We start from the raw sequence: 20,496 nt of genomic DNA, 5'->3' as shown, positions 1-20,496 counted from the left end.
CACGCCCGGCTAATTTTTGTATTTTTAGTAGAGATGGGGTTTCACCATGTTGGTCAGGCTGGTCTCAAACTCCTGACCTTGTGATCCGCCTGTCTCAGCCTCCCAAAGTGCTGGGATTACAGGCATGAGACACTGCACCCGGCCAGCAATTTCTTTTTTTTTAAGCTCCTCCCTACTCGGCACTTTTCAAGATACATTTGCACATTCTGCCAACTGTATACACTTGCACTATACATGCTAACCTGTCTACATCCACTGTGGCACTGTTTGTAACAGCAAAAGATTAGGAAGAGCCTGAATGTCACCCACCAAAAGGATGCCACCTATTAATTCTGGTCCATCTATATGATGGACTGTGGGAGGCAGCTCCAAAGTACAGACAAGGACAAGCTCCAAGATTTACTACAAGTGGGAAAATCACGACACAGGGCAGTGGAGTGAATCCTGCCAGGGCTCCATGGGAGTGGGTGGGTGAGCTGGAAGGAGCCCCAGGGTCTGCAGACAGGGTCTGCTCTGGGAGAGAAACTGGGGGATATGGGTGGGACAATCTTCACTATCTTTTTGTAGCCTTTTGTCCCAAGCACACACACACGTACCCACTGCAGGGCGCTTCAGAAAAAGGCGAAACACTGCATACATGGTCTGATCTGTGTTTTGTATCTCGATTTGGATTCCAACTGGAGGTGACTTTGAGAAAGAGACTAAGATTACAGGTGAATGGAGGTTTCTTGAGGAAACTGCATCAGGGCACATGTGAGAAATATCCCTAGATACAAGAAAGAGGATTATGGCAAAAAGAATTGGAGGAGTGACAGAAGCTGGGCCCCTCAGCCACAGAACACCACTCCCAGGTCATTCTCTTCAGCAGGTTTCCCAGCTCCAGTCCTTGCCTGCATTCTCGTGGCTTTCCGTAGCTCTACGGTCAGCCCCAAATACTTCACATACCCTCACCGCCCCTGCTTTTGATCTCCTGAAGAGTAAGGCCCTTGTCCGAGTCCCAGGACTCGGCCATCCTCTGCCCTCCCCTGAGAAATGCTGGGCGCTTGGCTGAGCGGGCCCTCTGAGCTGGGCCCGTCTATTCTGGGACCACCCCAGTTCTAGAACATGAATCATGACCGCCCCTATCACCAGTTATTAATCATGATCCACGTTAAATGGTTTACACATGGTATCTTCAAAACAACCCTGGGAAGGAAAATTCCCTTACTTTATGAAAGTGGAAAGAGGCTCACAGGGCCCCATGCTGGGATTCAAGCTCAGGTCAGCCTCCTCCAGGGCCCACAGGAGTGTGCCTGCATCTCCCCACCTCCCTCGGTCTTTCTAAGGAAAACACAGACGCTCCCTGAAAGCCTTGTTATTTTCAGCGTTTCCACATCCTCCGGCTTGTTTGGATGGTTGAGATGCCTGCCGGGCACAGGTACATGAAACCTGAATTCGAGCCACCTGTGTATCCTGGGCAGGGCCTTTTGCTGTTTCCCTCCCACTCTGTGCTTCATAGATAACAGGAACGGCTGATATCTATGGAGCGCTTAGGTATGAACACAGATCATTCAGATCCTTGTAAGATCCCGCTGTCCGAGAGAAAGTACTTTCCCCTGTTTTAGAGCAGGGGAAAATGAAGCTCCAAGAGGGGAAGTAACTCGCCCAGGTCGCCTAGCTGGTGAGAGAAAGAGCCAGGGACAGGGAGAAACGTGCCTGGCCAGTGTTTCTCCGCATGGACTGCCTACTACCTCTCTTCCACCTAGAATCCTGCATTTATAATCCTTCCCTCCCACCTTCTAGGCTGGGGGTTCTCCACTGGTGCCCAGTGATTAGGAGGGAGAGGGGCTTTACCACCTCTAGCAACAGGGATTGAGGCTGTGTAACAGGAATGTCCCCATAACACCAGGGAAGGTTATTAAATGTTTCAAAGTATACCTGAAAACTTAAAAAACATTCCTTCTTTATTTTCGTTAGGGGTTTCTAAAAATCCCAGCTTCCGAAGTGGGCTAGGCGGGGGTGCTCCTGCAAGCAGTGAGGCACAGGCAGAGGACCCAGCATCAGGCCTCACACCCTCCCTGTCAGACGCCCGTGAGGCCGACCGGGTCACTTGGTGACTCCTGCGGGGCAGCCACCTCTGCTTCCTTCCAAAGCCCTGCCCTGGGAGGAGGCTGGTTAGTCACAGAGCCTGCCCCACCCTGTCATCTCTCTCATTCAAGTCCTCCCCTCTGTTCTCCGAGAGGGCAGCCTTTACACTGGGGCACACAGAGATGCAGGACAAAGCCCAGGTCGGTTTCGGTAGGTTCTCCAAGTTTGCCAGCCCCTTCTTTCACTTGTTTTGGGGATGGCAGGGTATGTAGGAGGGATAGGCTCAGGCTCAGGAGTGGTGGCTCAGCCCTAACCCAGATTCCTCAAAATGGGCCCCCTGTATCAGAACCCTCTGGACCCTGCCCATATGTTCCTGAACTGTGTACCAGGAAGCAGTTATTTTTTAAATAAATGGTGTCTTGCTCTGTTACCCAGGCTGGAGTACAGTGGCACAATTATAGCTCACTGCAACCTCAAACTACTGGGCTCAAGGGATCCTCTTGACTCAGCCTCCCAAGGAGACAGGACTACAGGAACTCACCACCATACTCAACTAATTTATTTTATTTTTTGTAGAGACTGGGTCTCTCTATGTTGCCCAGGATGGTCTGGAACTCCTGCCCTCAAGTGATCCTCTCACCTCGGCCTCAAGTCCTAGGATTACAGGTGTGAGCCCTTCTGCCTGGTTGAAGCAGCATTTTAACAGCTCCCCAGGTGATAACTGTCTGTGGACCCTGGGGCTCACTGCGCTAGTCTTCTGAGCATCATTTGCAGCCATGTGGACTCCAGTGCAGAAGGGAGCAGCAGGGACAGGCTGGCATAGAACACGTATGCCACACGTATAACACAGAAGGAAATGACAGCAATCGCATGGCCCAAGGGAAGAGAAAAACCAGCAACCAAACGCGCCCAGAGAACTCAGTGGCAGGCCCAGGGCTGTTCCTGCCCAGTACAGGAAGACCTGGACATTCCTAATAATTCTAGGTAATCAATAGAAGGTTGAAAGAGACAATCCTTCAGTGGCTTCCTGGCACTCTCAGAGAAAAATCTATGCACTTCCCCAGGGCCTACAGCTCATAGCAGGTGGCGGGGGGCCTCCTGATCTCATCACCCACCACTTCCTGGCTGCTCCCTAGCCTCCACCTTCCCCGAACCTGCCAGGTCTCACCTACCCTCTGCCTTTGCCAATGCAGCTCCTCCTGCTGCAGAGCTCTTCCCCCAACTCTCTGCCAGGCAAACCCTCCATTCTTTATGTCCAGCCTAAATGCCACCTCCTCAGAGAGCCCTCCCTGACTGCCCACCCCTTGCTGTGGGACATGTCTTTGTTTCAGGTGCATTTGTTTTGTGTTTTCGCTCCTCTATCTCCCCCAGTGCATGCTTCATGAAGGCAGCCATGAGGTCTCACTGTTGCTGTGAAACCTAAGGCACCTGGTACCTGACACGTAGTAGGTGCTTAAGAAATTGACCAGGGGGCACCTAGCAGAGTGGGATGCACAGCAGACATTCGACATAAGAAAACCTCTTTCGCCTTTCCACTGTCCTATGAGTGAGAATGCAAGGTAGTGTGTACTCTTTTCCAAGCAAAATTATCACCAAAAATTGCTAAAGGAAAAAAAATAGAAGATTTGATGTTGGGGGAAAGCATCAGTTACATTTTCTCATGGGGTTTGCTGCCTTCTCCAGGTGTGTGACTGGCAGCTGCATTTTGCCCTGGTTTGCATCCACGTCTCTTGTGGTTAACAGCATGCACTCTGGAACCAGACGGCCTGGTTTAAATCCCATTCAACCATTTGTTGGCTATTTTGGTCATCAGCCACCTTAAAATGTAGTGGCTTAAACAATAACTTCTATATTCTCTGTGGTTCTGTGGGTTGACTGAGCTCAGTTGGGTTCTTGCTTCGGGTCTGTCAGAAGGTGATAGTCAGATGGCAGTTGGGGCTGGAGTCACCTGACAGCCCAATTGAGCTGGTTCTGTGATGGCCCCTTCACTCACAGCTCAGCTGGACCAGGCAAGCAGGCTGCCTGGGCCGCTTGGCCTCTCCCTGTGGCTAGCTTGGGCTTCCCTCACAATATGGCGGCCTCAGTCACAGTATGACAACTACTGTTGGACTTTTTAGATGGCAGTTGGCTTCCCACAGAATGAACACTTGAACAGATTTAGGTGGAACCTGCAGGGCTTCTTATGACCTAGACTTAGGAAATCATGAAGTATCACTTCTGCAGAATTCTACTAACCAAAAGTGAGTTAGAAGGTCAATCCAGACGCATGGACAGAAAACTCCCAAGGCACGAATGCTGGGAGGCACGGGTCTTGGCGTGGTGGTGGGAGGAGGCAGCATCTTTTAAGACAAGCTACCATACTTGCTACATGATTGTCAGCAAATTACTTAAGCTCTCTGTGCCTCAGTCTTCTCTTCTATAAAATGGGATAACTGCTCCTACCTCACAGAGTTTTTGTGAGGAGCAAATGAGTTAATAATATGTGGAAAGCACTTAATGCACTATCAGAGTATTAGCTATTATTATTATTACTCAAAAGAGTAAGGAGCAAATGTTTTTCTCTGATTAATCTCTGTATCCCAATGTCTGAGATATCCCATGAAATGTTTTATATCATAAACATAAAAATGAAATGCTCTATACGCAAAGTAAGTGAAGTGTCCTTCTCCCCATCAAATAAAACTTTTCTTTTCATGTAAAAGACTAAGTTTCAAGTTTAGATAAAAACAGTCATTTCTCACAATCAATAATGCATTTGATACATTAACAAAAACTCAAAATAGCTGCCAGGGCTGGCGAATGCTGCTGTGAGTCATGGTGGTGATATGCTCACATCAGGGCCGGAAGCAGCAACACTTGTGGTGTGGAATTTCCCGTGGCACCAGCGGAAAAGGAGTCTGGATGCGTTTGTCAAAACTTCCCCGAAACAAAAAGAAATCAGGATTTCCTGCTAGAGGCCCAAGTGGCTAGTGATGTCCAGGACCTCACAACCCAGCCTCAGACCGGCCTTAGCCCTGGCTGGAAAACAGGATCTGCCAACAAATCAGCAGGCCTGGGCCCCCCCTCCAGGGATGGACACTTTTCTGTCACTGCCAAATCCAGACAAGGCTCACAGTCAGGTCACTGAATGCAAACTCTAAATACAAAAATGGCTTCATGATCGAGCCTGTGGCTGCATGTTCTATTCTATAGAATTCTCTACCACATCCTCCCATACCTCCTACCCCTCAGTATTCCATGTGGCCTTCAGGACAAATTCGAGTCTACTGCCACGTGCACCCACCTGCCGTGGACCCGTGTTCCAGCCACACGCACAGCTCCCTTTCCTCCAAGGGCCCTGAACTCACATATCTCTCTCTGTTGTTTCACACACTCTTTCTGCTGTCTAGAAGAGATACCGACAGGAAGGGCAGCCACGGTTATCTCTCCCTTGACTCTGCGCCAGGCAGAGGCTGTGGTAAGAGTGTCATGTCTTCGTCTCACTTTATCTGCACACCGGCCCACAGCACCCTGCCTTGGCTGGCCAGCGAGCTTGCCCATCTCTCCAGCCGGGCTCTCATCAACAACAGCCCTTCGGAAGGACAGACACATAGACCAAAGGAAGGGAACTGAGGGTTCCTGGTCTCTTAGGAAAAAAGCTTCTGTTATTGCCTGTCACTCCTTTTTTGCATATGTGTGTGTTTTCCTCTCAAATCCTTCTTGTTACCAAAGCCGAGAGGGGAAGTCATTCTTATCTGGACATCTGTAACTGTTCTCTCTCCTTTCCTGGGCAAGCTTCAAAATCCGGTCTTTTGTCTTCAAAGTTCAAAAGTAGATGCGTTTGTACTTCCCTCATTGTGGTCTCTTGGTGCCTTTTTCATTTTTTTCTGCACCCCTCTTAGTCACAGCTTGGATGTCCAGGCCCCGTTTCCTAGCTCTGTCGATTCTTCTGAGATATGGGTTGAGGAAACCTTATCCGAAAAGGTTGGGACCGGAAGTGCTTTGCATTTCAGATTTTCTGATTTGGGAATACCTGCATGTATATAATGAGAGAGCTTGGGAATGGACCCAAGCCTAAACACAAAATTCACTTATGCTTCATAGACACCATCTACAGATGGCCTAAAGGTAATTTTATAGAACATTTAAAATAATTTTGTGCATGAAACAAAGTTTGGATTGTGCCCCGTCACAGGAGGTCAGATGTAGAATTTTCCACTGGTGGCATCATGTCAAAAAGTTTTGGATTTTGGAGCATTTTGGATTTTCAGTTTTCAGTTTAAAGATGTTCAACCTGTAGCGCGTTTGAGCCCCTCAGCTGTGTCAGCAGACCCTTGAAACAGCCTGTTCCTGTTTGTATCACTACTCAGGCACCTTTTTGGTGCTTGAGGACTTTCCTTAACATTGCCTAGGGGGACTTAAAGATGTCTGTATATAAATGTTAAAATGGTAATCAGTGATTCTGAGCTTCTGTTATTGCCTGTCATGTCATCTGAAGTGCAGTTAGATCCTCCCGGTTTCATGTACTATTACTGTCCCCAACTTTTACTAGCAGGGCGTTTTCTGTCCTTTTAGTTTTTCATTGTCTTCTCAGTTCTATTCATTGGTTTATAATGAATAGGCTGGGATTAAGAGGCAAGGGCTTAAACATCAGGAAAAGACACTCTCGAATTTTCATTTGACAGCTGTTGTTCCTGAGAGAATAAGTCGATCTGTTACAGAATTTAGATAGAGTTTTTTCCTTCTAGAGTTATTTAAATTTTTAAAAGGGAAAAGCTGCACTATTTTTGTTACTAAAATCAAGTCTATTGAAGGCTACACAAAACCTCATATTCTCAAGAAACCATAGGAATAATCTGTGGCTAAAACAGCACCTTGAACATGCCATGTGCTAAATAGATGGACAAGCATACCAGTTGCTACATTATAATTTTTCAAAGGATGTTACGATTGGAGTCAGAATCCAGAGGCTTGTCCTAAGTAGCTGGGAACACACTTGTGTTCATGCTAACTCTAGAAATAAATCCTAGATTATGTTTACGTTCAGCATGAGCTCAATAGTATTCTAGGAAACAGTATTTCAGGGGCCAGCATGATAAGAGGTCGAGTGGGAAGGAAAATGCTATGTGTGTGGATAAAGGTGCTCTTTCTTCTCATTGCAGAGTCAAACACCTGGCTACTATGGTCAAGGGCAAAGGATGTTCTGAAGAGTGAACCAACTCAGATTTACCTACACACTTCAATAAAGCAATTTAGAAAACCGCAGAAATCCAAACATTCTTTCATTGGCTACTAAAATACAAGAAAAGAAGAAATGTTTGTAGAACTTTTGGGAAGCTATTACTTGATCAGAATATTATTATTATAAATATATGAGAACATTTTTATCCTTGCTTGATGGGAATTCAACACTTCACGTCAGCCAGGAAAACTACAGGTTAGTAACTAAACTAACCTAGTCTGTTGTCCTTAAAGATTTTCTGCTAATGGCCAGGTGCAGTGGCTCACGCCTGTAATCCCAGCACTTTGGGAGGCCGAGGCGGGCAGATCACCTGAGGTCAGGAGTTTGAGACCAGCCTGGACAACATCGTGAAACCCCGTCACTTCTAAAAATACAAAAATTAGCTGAATGTGGCGGTGGGCACCTGTTTTCCCAGCTACTCGGGAGGCTGAGGCAGAAGAATCGCTTGAACCTGGGAGGCGGAGGCTGCAGTGAGCCGATATCATGCCATTGCACTCCAGGCTGAGTGACAGAGCAAGACTCTGTCTCAAAAAAAAAAAAAAAAAAGAAGACTTTCTGCTAACTGTAATTTGAGCTAAGGAACATTTGAGGGGTAAGGAGTTTTCATATGGAGTAGCACAGTAAAAATTGCTCCAAAATCAATTGCCCTCATGAGTTTCATTTATACAGCTCCTAAACAGGAGATTTAGATGACATTTACTCCCCTGGAACGCTATGTATTATTTTTTTTTTTTTTAAATAAATAGACATGAGGTCTCACTATGGTGGCCAAGCTGGTCTTGAACTCCTGAACTCAAGTGATCCTCCTGCCTCGGCCTCCCAAAGTGCTGGGATTACAGGCGTGAGCCACTGTGCCCAGCCACTGTGCCCAGCTTTTGAGGGTTAATCATCAACTGCACAAAGGGGAAAGGCAGAGCACTGGAGGGCAGCACATCAGCGGCCACCTTTCCTCCTTCCCAGGCATGAGGCCTGTAAAGGAGCCAAAGACCCGCCAGTGAAGTCAGTGGGGGATGCTTTAAACATCTTGTGGGGTCACAATTTGTACCCAGTCTATTATCCCATGTTGACGTTAATTCCTGGCAAAGGTGGGGCTGTGGTCTTACGAAGCTGGTCTTATGAAGCTGGGTGTAGGTGTGAGCCTATGTGAGAATGCGGCACTGTTTGCGATCGTTTGAGCTGAAGCTGCTTTACAACACTACGTATTCTTTGGGGTAAATGTGTTGAAAATGTCAGCTGAGTGACTTTCATCACCAGCTGTGCCCCTAACACTGTGTGGCACCGGGCTTGGGAACCACGGCTGTGGCCCGTCGTGCTGTCATTGCTTGTGGCTCTGGGTCCTTCCCCACCTGTTGCTGTGTCCATCAGTGTGGCAGGGACCGCCGACTGGCTGGAACCTATATGCTATTTCTGTGTATAGGATGTGAGTAAGTACATGCCACGGTAAGTCAGACCAGGATATGAGTCAGATCATATTATAAAGTGATACAAAGAACTGATCTTCAAAGCATTTTGGAAGCATTAATGCATGTGTCAACACCACTGTAAGGGAGCTACAGTTTGAAAGACACGATTACTAAGCAAAGGAGAGACGCTGCAACACACGGGGGAACAGAGTTGGCTAAAGGCCTACCAATGAGGACAAATGCATATGGTGGCAGTCAAAACCTGGAGGCCTTAAAATTTAGAGGTAAAAAGAAAGAGTTACCAAGACCACATATTTCTCCAGCATATTCAGTCAGAAATGGAGAAGTGGTGAAACATGGGCAGCTCAGAATAGCTGTGGAACATGAGCCTGCTTTATTTTCCTGTTAAAACAAAACATACTATCTGCAGAGCAACCTTTCTGGGGCTAAATTAATGCTCCTAAACAGACTCTTAAAAAAAATTGATTGGCACTGAGGTCTAGAGATACACATAAAAAGATGACCGTATACAGCACTAAGCATAAAAAAGTATTAACAATCATGATGTCCACAAATCCGCAAAATGAACCATATTATGTCCCTTTAATGGAACCCAAGCAGCTATTAAAACAAATGAAATAATCTGAATATACTGGCATGGAATGATGTCCAAGATAGACTGTTATGAGGAAAAATCAAGTTGTAGAAAATGTGCATGGTAATTCCATTTCTATTAGAAATGTGTTTGCATATGCATAGGAAAAAGTCTCTAAGAAGTGAGAGAAAACCATTAATAATTGTGATCTGTGACAGTGAGTTTTTTTTTACATTCTTATTCATTGACTGAATCCTTTGCAACAAACATTCATACTTTTCTAATAGAAAATAAAGCAAACAAGATATTTATGAGAGAAGAATAGCATTAACCTGTTTTTTTTTAAAAAAAAAATAATTGCAAGTTTCTTGGAGGCCTGGGAAGGGGAAGGGTGGCCTTAATGGCGCTCCATACCTGGCAAGTCCCTGACTGAAACAGTGAAGGCACAGCAGGCGAACCCTGGGAGGCCTTGGCTCAGCGCAGCCCTGAGCTCTCTGCAGGCCACGGAGCAGCAGAGATGGCATTCCCAAAATGCCAAGAGAAAGGAGGGCTTATTGGCCTCGGAATCCCTTTCTTGACCCCTGTCACGGGACCCTCGCTGGCCTATGTAACTGCACTTCTGCTTTGTGAGCTGTGGGGTGTTCACTGCCTGGTTGTAACCTGCAACCGTGACCCCACACAGGCTTCTGCTCAACCTTGGCATGCTCGGACTTCTCAGCACGGTGCTACCGACTTGCTGTTCAAGGGGTTGTGAAGAGTTCTCAGCCAGAAGTGATGGCAGCGATGCACCTGCTCCATCTCCTCCCTCCCAGCAACCCGCCTTTGTTTCAAGGGCCAGGGTGAGGGAATGACTTGAGCTGCCTCTGGACCTGTGATGGGAGGAACCCATCCTGACCCTCCCAATCAGGCATTTCTTCTCCATAAGTCAACTCTGTCCTCTGGTCTGCCCCTGATGCCCCCTTCCTGCAGGACAGAGGGAGACAGCAGGCCCACCTGTGTTTTTTGTTTTTGTTTTTGTTTTTTTTTAGACGGAGTTTCGCTCTTTCGCCCAGGCTGGAGTGCAGCGGCAGTGGTGTGATCTCAGCTCTCCGCAACCTCCGCTTCCTGGGTTCAGCTCTCGTGCCTCAGCCTCCCAAGTAGCTTGGACTACAGGCATGCGCCACCATGCCCAGCTAATTTTTGTGTTTTTAGTAGAGATGGGGTTTCACCATGTTGGCCAGGCTGGTCTCGAACTCCTGACCTCAGCTGATCCACCTGCCTCGGCCTCCCAAAGTGCTGGGATTACAGGCATGAGCCACCGTGCTCAGCAGACCCATCCGTTTTGACTACAAAGCGCAGGCCTAGAAGCAGCCGTTGCCTCAGCCTTGTCTTTTGCAGGCTGGAGAAGCCTGGATGTCCTCTTCTGCGCAAGCATTTTCTAGTCTTCACAGATCCCCTCTGAACGCTTCAGTCTCTCCCCACCCCAGAGCTTCCCTTAGGTAATTCCTACTCCTCCTTCAGATCCTACAGCCAGTGCTGTTTCCTCCAGGCGCCTCTCCCAACAACCCGAGGCCAAGGCAGGTCCCTTCACACCCTGATACCTCCCAGTGTTCACCCCACTCCTCATCTGCATTTACTCATGTGTAACTCGACAAATATCTTCTCACAGAATACAAGCCCCTGGAGGGGCAGAGTCTTTGATGCTATGAACTCCTGGTTGACATCTGGGGTCCCTTCAGCTGCCCAACAGCTGTGCTGGAGGACAGACAGAATACGACAGGGACAGAAATCCTCTGCTCACAGCAGAGAGGGCCTCAGCCAGCACTTGGTGGGGAGGGGCGGGGACAGGCACTGACCTCGGCTGATGCGCTGCTTCTCCCCAGAAAGGATGCCGGGGCTGTCGATGATGCTGATGCTCTTCAGGACCTGATTGGGCAGCTGTGAGCACATGAATCTGGAAGAGACGGATCAAAGGAGGGGTCAGAAACTGGACATCGCAGAGTGCTCCAACCATGGGGCTCCTTGGCCTCTCTGGGCTTACTGACATCTGTAAAGGGGGGTCTGAAGGAGACTGACAGAAACTGAGGATGGCTAATGAAGTCATTTGTGAAGTAGGAGCTCGGAGGAGATTGACAGCACCTCCGTCCTGCCACAGAGAACGGATGCTGGCCCATGGGACAGGTATGGGAGGTGCACAGGAACCTGCTGCCACCTGCCACCTGACGCCTTTCTGTTCATTTTGATTTTAGCTAACATTTATTGAACATGTAGGAATCTTACAAATATCCTCTCATTTGATCCTCATATTGACCTCATGAGGTGAAGGAATTATCCTTAACCTAAGAGAGGTTAAGTAATGCTCAGGGTCACTCAGAGCAGTGCCTTAAACCCAGGTCAGCCTGGCTCCAAAGCCATGGGCCTCACCTCTTCTCGCTCCATGCTGGTCCCTGCCCAAGCATCCTGGGCTTCTCCCCCTGGGAATCCCATGCCTTCTTCAGGGTGCACTGCCCCACTGGGCTGGAGAGCCCCAAGCTCCCTGCCTATTCCCTAGCATGACAGCTGGAGGGACTGGGGCCTGTTTCCCCATCTGATGCCCCAGGGACTTAGCCTCCAGCCTGGTGTCCCCTAGGGCCTTAGGGCCAGGGAGGGGCAGGCACCTGTGACACCCAACATCCTCCAGGTGCTTAGGAGTCTAGGGGAGCTGGAGAGTAGGTGAGGCGACCAGGTTAGGGGAGGCCCTGGCTGAGCATCTTTAGGCCTCTCTTGTTCCTCACTTGCCTGATACCATCTCCTCCTCCTGATCCTGGTCCCTTCTCCCCGTAGTCTCTGCCCTCGCATCCACCCGACAGAAGCAGAGTGGGGAGGAAAAATCGAGCCTGTGGATAAGCAGACCTGGGTTCAAGTTCTGCCCAGCGTTTCCTGATAATCTGCTATGGGACTCTGGGTAAGGGCCTCCTGCTCTGGGTCTCAGGTTCCTCCGTGAAAATGGTGGCTTCCCGACAGGGTCTGGCGATGTCCTTTTAGCTTTCAGACTGAATAACTCTACAAGTGATGGTAGGAAGTGCTTTGTTACTTCCACCCTGGGCACCAGGGCCTGGGCTGGACCTTTGTGAGGCACCGTGTATGTTTAAGGCAGAAAGTGTAGAATGCCTCTGCTTTTCCGCTACCATGGATGGCTGACATCTGCGTCTGTGTGGGCAGAAAGCTAAAACCTCAATTCTTCCGTGCGATGGGGAAGTGGTGGGGATTACTCATAAAGTAAAAATGCTGGGAATGCAGGACAGGGAGGCCTGGCCAGCCTCCACAGCGCGCATGTGGACAGCACAGCCCTGGGTAACAGCGGCCAATACTGACATTTCAAAATCACTTTCTCTGAAGGGGCTCAGGACACGATTTTCACACAGTCTTTCCTACATTTTCAAATTGGCCCAGGAAGATATTGGAAAAGATATTGAGATCCTTTTGCAGATGGAAAAGTTGAAGCACAAAGCAGTTATGACATTCTGAGGCCGTGCTGCTATGCATGCTGGCTGCAGACCGCAACCTACTATTTCTGATGTCAGTGGGGTGGAACTTAACCCACAAAGTTAAAAACCTCATAACGTTAAAAGTAAAGGGTCAAGTTAGTGGAAGAGAAGCCCCCCCATTTCTACCTGTCTCCAGACACGGGGAGATTTGTGTGAATAAAGCACATGAGGCTCACCAAGCATTCTTTGTAAGTTCACGGAAAAAACCCCACCGTGCCATTATTCAATTCTCTAGAATTGGGGTAGGAACAGGGCTCTGAGCGCATCTGTGGTGAACCTCGTTTCTCGTCAGGAATGATTGTCTCTCAGTGCCGTCCCATCCTTTCCACCACAAGGCCCGAGACATCTGGCAGAGCTGAACACATCACACCTACGTGAAACAATTTTCTGCAAACCATTCCCGTGGAGAGGCTGATCTCTTCCCCAAATCACAAGCTCACACTCAATATCCATTTTTCCAAAACAGCCACCCCCTAGATTCTCAGGTGAGGCTAACAGAGGGATTCAAAATTTGCACACTGTTCACTCCCTGTGTGTAAGGCAACAGCCTTTCCACAGGCCTCCTGACATGACAGCAGAGGCCAGGCATGGCAGCCACAGAGCAAGCCACCGTGAGATGCACTGACGTCACCACACGGCATACAAGGGGGCAAAGCGAGGAGCCCAGGAGGGCTGAAAAAGAAAGGACGAGGAGGAGGAGGGGGAGGGGGAGGGAGAGCTTTGGCTGGGCCACCCCAAGAGTGGGCGGCTGGGGTTTTGTGTGCACAGCTGGACTCTGCTTCCTGAAAGACAGTGTCCGGGGTGAGGGGCAGGCAAGAGAACAGAAAGGAGCATTGAGACCCTGTGGTGCCACGCTCATGCTGCGAGGTGACAACTCCATACGAATGTGTTCCTACGAAGTTATGCTGGGATCACAAAAAATCCTAATGCTGTTCTAGCAATCGTGCCTCACGCTTCTGCTCTGAGAAAGGGAGGTGCACGGCAAATGTACTTGTTGTGTGTATAAAAGCAGTGCAGTGGCAGTCGTAGCCCAGGAGTGAAGAACCTGGGCTCTGCAGTCAGCACTGCCAAGTTCATGTCCCGACCCCATCAATTCACAGCCGTGGGACTTGGCCACGTATGTCATGTGACTCCTCTGCGCCCAGTCTCCTCCTTTATAAGCAGAGGCTCACGGTTGCAGTGAGCCTGGAGTTAGTGTGCACGGAAAGTGCTTCTAACAGTGCCTGACACCCAGTAAGACGGCCCTGGCCGGCCTGGCTTATTGAAATGTTTCCAAGCACAGATTTGCTGTCCCAAGATGGATTTCCTACTCCTTCCTGGGGAGATTAACACAAGGAGGATCTGTGCCTTGCCTTCTACATTTCATGTAAAATATGCAGACATGTGCTGGTTCAATCCAGGAGCCTCACACGGCTTTTGTGAGTGGCCTTCACCCGAGGATGACCTGATAAATGTTGTCTTCTGAAGTAAGAGAAGAAGAGGGAGCAACCGAAGATCCTAGGCTGGCACTCCCAACTCCACATCCTCTCCACATCTAAGGAAGGGCCAGGGGTAGCAGAGAGGGGGAATAAAGTAATGGTCCGGGCTATGAGGTCTCAGGCAAGCTGCTAGGAGTCCTGTCACACAGTAAAAGGAGAGAGTAAAGCCAGGCATGGTGACTCTCACCTGTAATCCCAGCACTTTGGGAGGCTGAGCGGGGAGGATCTTTTGAACCCAGGAGTCCAAGAACAGCCTGGGCAACATAATGAGACTTTGTCTCTACAAAAAATAAAATTAGCCAGGCATGGTGGCATGCGCCTGTAGTCCCAGATACTCAGGAGGCTGAGGTGGGAGTCCGGCTTGAGCCCAGGAGGTTGGAGCTGCAGTGAGCTTTGATGGTGCCAGTGCACTCCAGCCTGTGCAACAGAGCGAGACCCTATCTCAGTTAAATACATACATACATACGTATCTACAGAAGCGGAGGGCAAGGAGATTACTTTAAATTTCCCCCACACTAACATTCCAATTAAATGATTAGCATTTTAAAAACTAGACTTTTAGAAGAACTAGGCAGTACCTTAATACTGATTTTGATTCCTCAACAAAACAGTAATATCTGTAGTCATTATAATAATAAAATAGCACAAACATTTCCTGACCTCTTACTGGGTGTCAGGCACAGTTTGAAGTACTTTCCATGCACATGAACTCCAGCCTTACTGCAGCCTTATAGGCAGGGCTGTGAGCCTCTGCATTTAGAGGAGGAGACTGGGCACAGAGAGGACACACGCCATAACTTGCTGAGAAGTGATGGAGCCGGGACATGAACTTGGCAGTGCTGACTGCAGAGCCCAGGTTCTTCACTCCTGGGCTACTATTACCACGGCTGCTATTACTATTACCACAGCACACACTGGAACCACTGCCGTGTGGCGTATCACGCACAGGGCAACATCCTAAAACAAAGGGGTGACGTGCCACAGCCCTGGAACTCGTCCCCAAAGGGGCTTCCTTGTGTGGCTTGCTCTCTACCTAGTGGTGTGGAGTGTCAGGGTGGGGAGCAGGAGGTAGGAGATTTGGGCTCTAGATGTCTCCCTTACTCACTCATTCTGAGACCTTGACCTTGCATGGGTCTCTAAACCTCTCTGAGCAACTCTACCAGTCCTGTGGACTTCCAGGTTTGCCATTAGGTTCAAATGAACCTAAGCTTACAACAGAGTGAGTACAGAATTGTTTCAAAGTACTTCCTTTCACCCCAGCCCACTTTATTGATGAAGGTAAAACCAGAGAGGTAATATAACTTCCTAAATTTGCACAGTAAATAGGACACAACCCACAAAAAGACTTTGACAACTGAACTGTAATAATTCTTATTATATGGTCCTACCACAAATGGCTGATCTTATCTTCCAGGGCCTAGGAGGAATCAGGAACTGAATTTCACATCCAGATCACAGCAAAGCCCCTGGCTGCCCTATTAGATTGAAACTAATTACCATTTTTAAAGGTTAAAGATGGTTTAAGACTGCCAATTTCATATGGTTCAATCTAAATATGTACTTTTATAAATCCCCTCCTGACTGCCACAGGGGAAAGCCCAGTGCAATGGCCCAGCCAGGAAGGTCTGCCTGAGCCCAGGGAGAAAGGCATTTCTGGAATGTCAGGACCAGAAATGTACAGGCAGCTGCCAGTCAAGAACAATGGTTTAGGCTAGGTGCAGCGGCTCACGCTGTAATCCCAGCACTTTGGGAGGCCAAGGCAGGTGGATCACGAGGTCAGCAGTTCAAATCAGCCTGGCCAACACGGTGAAACCCTGTCTCTGTTAAAAATACAAAAATTAGCTGGGTGTGGTGGTGGGTATCTGTAATCATAGCTCCTCGGGAGAATGAGGCAGAGAATTGCTTGAACCTGGGAGGCAGAGGTTGCAGTGAGCCAAGATCATGACACTGCACTCCAGCATAGGTGACAGAGCAAGACTCTGTCTCAAAAAAAAAGAACAATGGTTTAGTGACCAGGGAACCACCACCCAGGGAACTACCACAATCTTTTTATTTTTTTAATTTTTTTTCAGAGACAAGGTCTCTCGCTACGTTGCCCAGGTGGGTCTCAAACTCCTGGGCTCAAGCGATCGGCCTGCCTCGGCCTCCCAAAGCGCTGGGATTATGGTATGAGCCACCGTGGCTGGCCAACAAATCTTGAGGTTAAAGAAGAATGGGGAAAGCTTCAGCAAGTTTATTATAGATAAATGAACCACAACACACATGCACAAGACAACCCAGTTATTCCCTCAGATTAAAAAAAAAAACTATTTTGCTGGTGAATCAAGAGTGATTCTTGGCAAGAGCCTGTTATCCTTAATTTCTGCAGCTAAATTGGCTAGGGGAAGCAGCACGTGCTTGGACTGATGCTGTGAACTTTAGTAAGTCAGTTTTTAAAAATTCCCAGTGGTACATAGTGACTATGATATATTCAAAACTTGGCTGGGTGCAGTGTCTCATGCCCGTAATCCCAGCACTCTGGGAGGCCAAGGTGGGTAGATTGCTTGGGCTCAGGATTCAAGACCAGCCTGACCAATATGGCAAAACCTTGTCTCTACAAAAAATACAAAAATTAGCTGGGCATGGTGGCACACGCCTGTAGTCCCAGCAATCGGGAGGCTGAGGTGGGAGGATCGCTGGAGCAGAAGTCGGGGCTGCAGTGAGCTGTGATCGTGCCTCTGCACTCCAGCCTGGGCAACAGAGTGAGACCCTGTGTGTGTGTGTGTGTGTGTGTGTGTGTATATGTATAAATTTGGCCAGGCACGGTGGCTGATACCTGTAATCCCAGCACTTTGGGAGGCCGAGGCAGGTGGATCACCTGAGGTCAGGAATTCAAGACCAGCCTTGCCAACATGGTGAAACCCCATCTCTACAAAAATACAAAAAGTAGCCAGTCGTGGTGGTGGACACCTGTAATCCCAGCTACTCGGGAGGCTGAGGCAGGAGAATCACTTCAACCCGGGAGGCGGAGGTTGCAGTGAGCCAAGATTGCGCCACTGCACTCCAGTCTGGGCGACAAGAGTGAAATTCCGTCTCAAAAAAAAAAAAAAAAAATCAAAACTCAAAAGCTAAACTGAGTAAGCCTCACTTAATTACAAACACAGAAGTAACAAATGGAGTACAAGCCCAGTAAGACACCTGTGTGTTTTATGATGGGGGAATCACCGTTCAAACACCAGACAGTGGTTATCATCACCATCACCAGGCCCAGATAAAATGACTGAGACCTGGAAGGGCTGTTCACACTCCTTCAGCTCAAAAGGAAGTTTCAAGTTATTTTTCACAGAAAACGTGACTTTTTCACAGAAAAATAACTTTTTTCACAGAAAGAAACAGAGGCAATGACAAAGTACATGAGATTAAGAATTTCTTCTGTGGAAGACAACAATTTAAAATAATACTAGATCCCAGACTAAAAATGTCTGTAGCTAGCTGAATTTGAAAATACATACATTACCATTTTTTAGAAAAGGAGACTGAGAAATAACATAACATCTTATTCAAAAGCAGACTGCAGGGGGAAATGTCAGACCCCAGTGAATGCCTGGCACTTCTTGGACTGACCCGAGTACCCTGGCATCTCGGAGGATCCAGTGCTCTGGGTGCCCTTGGCTGTCTCCTCCTCTGTGGGGGGCAACTGCCTCCTGATAGCAACCTCTGGAACGTCAACAAGCACCTCCCCAGAGCAGCTCCCAGACAGCCGCTGAGGAATTCGTCCTGAGCGCAGCAGTCTGTTAGAGTTTCAGAATGTCCCACTACAGCCATTTCCATAGAACTCTTTGTGTTCTACACTAAACTCCTTTTATTGTTCAAGTATGGAATTTCTCTAATATACATCTTTTTGGGAATTTATATTCATTTCTCAGAAATGCACCATAGACCCCCTTGTCACTCCTTAGACGCCAGCCTGGGAGGCTGAGACTCAGGCTCTGCTGCTTTGCTTAATGGTGGAGGGTGTTGTCCCCCTCCCGGTATCACCTGGTATTTAACTCTTTTAAAGACGCCCCTGGGGGCAGATGCCCAAGCCAGCACTCCTTAAGGAGAAGGCCAGGTAATGACAACCTGTCACCTGTCACCTGTCGCAGGGAGATTCTGGTGTGGCTGCCTGGGGGAGAAAGTTCTCCACAGAAAACAAGCAATTTTCTTTACTTGGTGTTACATTTTGACCTAGTTCCCAGGGAAGTATGCTATGTGAAAAGAGGTTTGCCTCTAGTGCTAACCCTGTGCTGTTCCCAGAGGGAAGCTATAATTATGTACACACATTTGAACGCCCTAACTAATTGACTCTTTCTTGAATAACTGCTGTGTGGCGCTGTCCTGTGGATACTACTTAATCAGGCTGTTTACTCTCAGGTAGCTGAGTTTACATGAGGCATGTCCCTTACATGTGAGCCTGACACACACTTGGTAGAAGGACAGAAACTCCTCTTGGCTGGTGCTGAGCAGAGGTGTGGGGTGGAGGACAGGGGAGAAGGGGAACCTGGATTCCGATCCCCTCTCTGTCTCTCCCTGATGGCCTCTCCCTGAGCAAGTCATGTCTTTGCTTTCTGCTTTCTCATTTGTAGACTGGCCACAGTATTGTCTGTTATCAACCTCAAAAGAATAATGTACATGAAATGATGTAAGTGATGACTGGGGACATAATCACTGCCATCTTCATCATCATTACCGGAGGGCTATATTAGGAACAGCCTTACGAGTTAAATAGGGGGCACTGGGCAGTGATTCCCAGTCCAAACATCGTACTGTTCATCGGCCAGCCTGGGTTTCAATCCCAGCACTGATCTTACTGGTGAAGTGACCCCCTGGAAATTAAAGTAACCTCTTTATGCCTTGATTCCTCCCCCTCCATTGAGGATAACAGTAGCACCATGTCACAGGGGTTCTGTGAGGATTTAAAGCTAATATACAAGTCTACAACAGAACCTGACACATAAATGCCATATAATTATTTGCTATTATTTTTCTATGTGTTATTCTGAATTCAATTGACACTTGCTTTTATTATAAGACATGAATTATTTTCAGCAAGTTTTAAATTCTGAGACATGAGCTTTGCCATTCAGAATCATTCCTGAACACTTCTTTTCTGTACTCAAATTTTTTTTTTTTGTTAGGAAAGTAAATCATTTGCCAAAATAAAACAAGCCAATAACCACTCTTCCTGGTTTCTCCCTTGTGAATACAGACGTCACAAAGTGGGAATCTGAAAAAAGTGGCAGCTTATTTCATTAAGCCTTTGTTGGGCAAAAAGAGCCTCAGACAAAGGGCAGTGGCAGTGAAACCAGAGGACCCCAGGGAAGCCTTCCACAGAGATAGACCCTGTGCCTTGAACTTTCTGGGGCCTCCCCTTCTGGTCTACTTCCCCACCACCCTGGGCCACTCTGTCCTGAGAGATCTGGAGAGTTGACCCTCTGGGGTTCTCCCGCCCAGGGCTCAACCTCCTGTCCCACAGTGAGACACTCTGGTGCCACCCAAGGCAGCTCTGGAGTTGAAGAGTAAACTCCTCCTAGAAAAGTCAGCCCTGCAGGTTGGAAAAAATCACCTGGACAGTGTTCCTATCACCATCAGTAATAAGACGGAACTTCTCTGGGACTCCTTTCACATCACCTGCACATTTCTGTTCATCCCATTGCCAGGTTTCCTGGATACTTTCTTTGATTTGCAATAGGAGCATCAAAAAGCCCCTAAAGGAGAGTTCAGCTCCCCGGAGAGTTCCGACTTCCACAGAAGGCACCTGCGGAGGGGCCTGGGGGGCCCTCGGTCGAGCCAGTGCACAGCATCCAGCACATCATTCATTCCTCAGGCCACGTGAATGGTGCCCCTGGAGCTGCACGATGAGGTGCTTCAGCCTTTGGGAGGACAGCAGCCAGCTGGGAGGATCCGTTCCTATTTTTAAAAACTTCTAGAAAGGAGATGTGGTCTGTCAGCTCTAATCCTACTTCCTCTCCCTAAAGAGGCTTGGATGACCCTCCCTAGCTCTGTGCCTCCTACAACCCACTCCCCCAAATCAGTCACACGAAAGCTAGACCCAGGAAAGAGGGAAATAGAGGGGTGGGAAGGGGATGATAGGAAAAAAGAGAAAAGCATTACACAAAGGCTAGGGATAGCAAATAGGAGGTGCAGGAGGGAGGAAGGAAGGCAGATCCAGTGGGAAAGGGCAGAGCTGCAGCCAGGGGCACCAGCC

The 20,496-nt window shown here is 48.3% G+C and overlaps 1 protein-coding gene across 1 annotated transcript in view; it reads right to left on the bottom strand.

The window, feature by feature from the left end:
- EHD4 (EH-domain containing 4) overlaps window positions 1-20,496 on the bottom strand; it is a 55,010-nt gene that overhangs the window by 33,172 nt on the left and 1,342 nt on the right. The window contains exon 2 of the mRNA XM_011989263.1: window positions 11,122-11,219. Within this exon, the coding sequence (XP_011844653.1) occupies window positions 11,122-11,219 (98 nt within the window). The remainder of the gene's footprint in view (window positions 1-11,121; window positions 11,220-20,496) is intronic.

The sequence above is a fragment of the Mandrillus leucophaeus genome, unplaced genomic scaffold, assembly GCF_000951045.1.
Source record: "Mandrillus leucophaeus isolate KB7577 unplaced genomic scaffold, Mleu.le_1.0 Scaffold35, whole genome shotgun sequence".
Taxonomy (NCBI): Eukaryota; Metazoa; Chordata; class Mammalia; order Primates; family Cercopithecidae; genus Mandrillus; species Mandrillus leucophaeus.
Note: the sequence above shows the minus strand (reverse complement) of the source record. Positions and strands in the feature narration are given on the sequence as shown.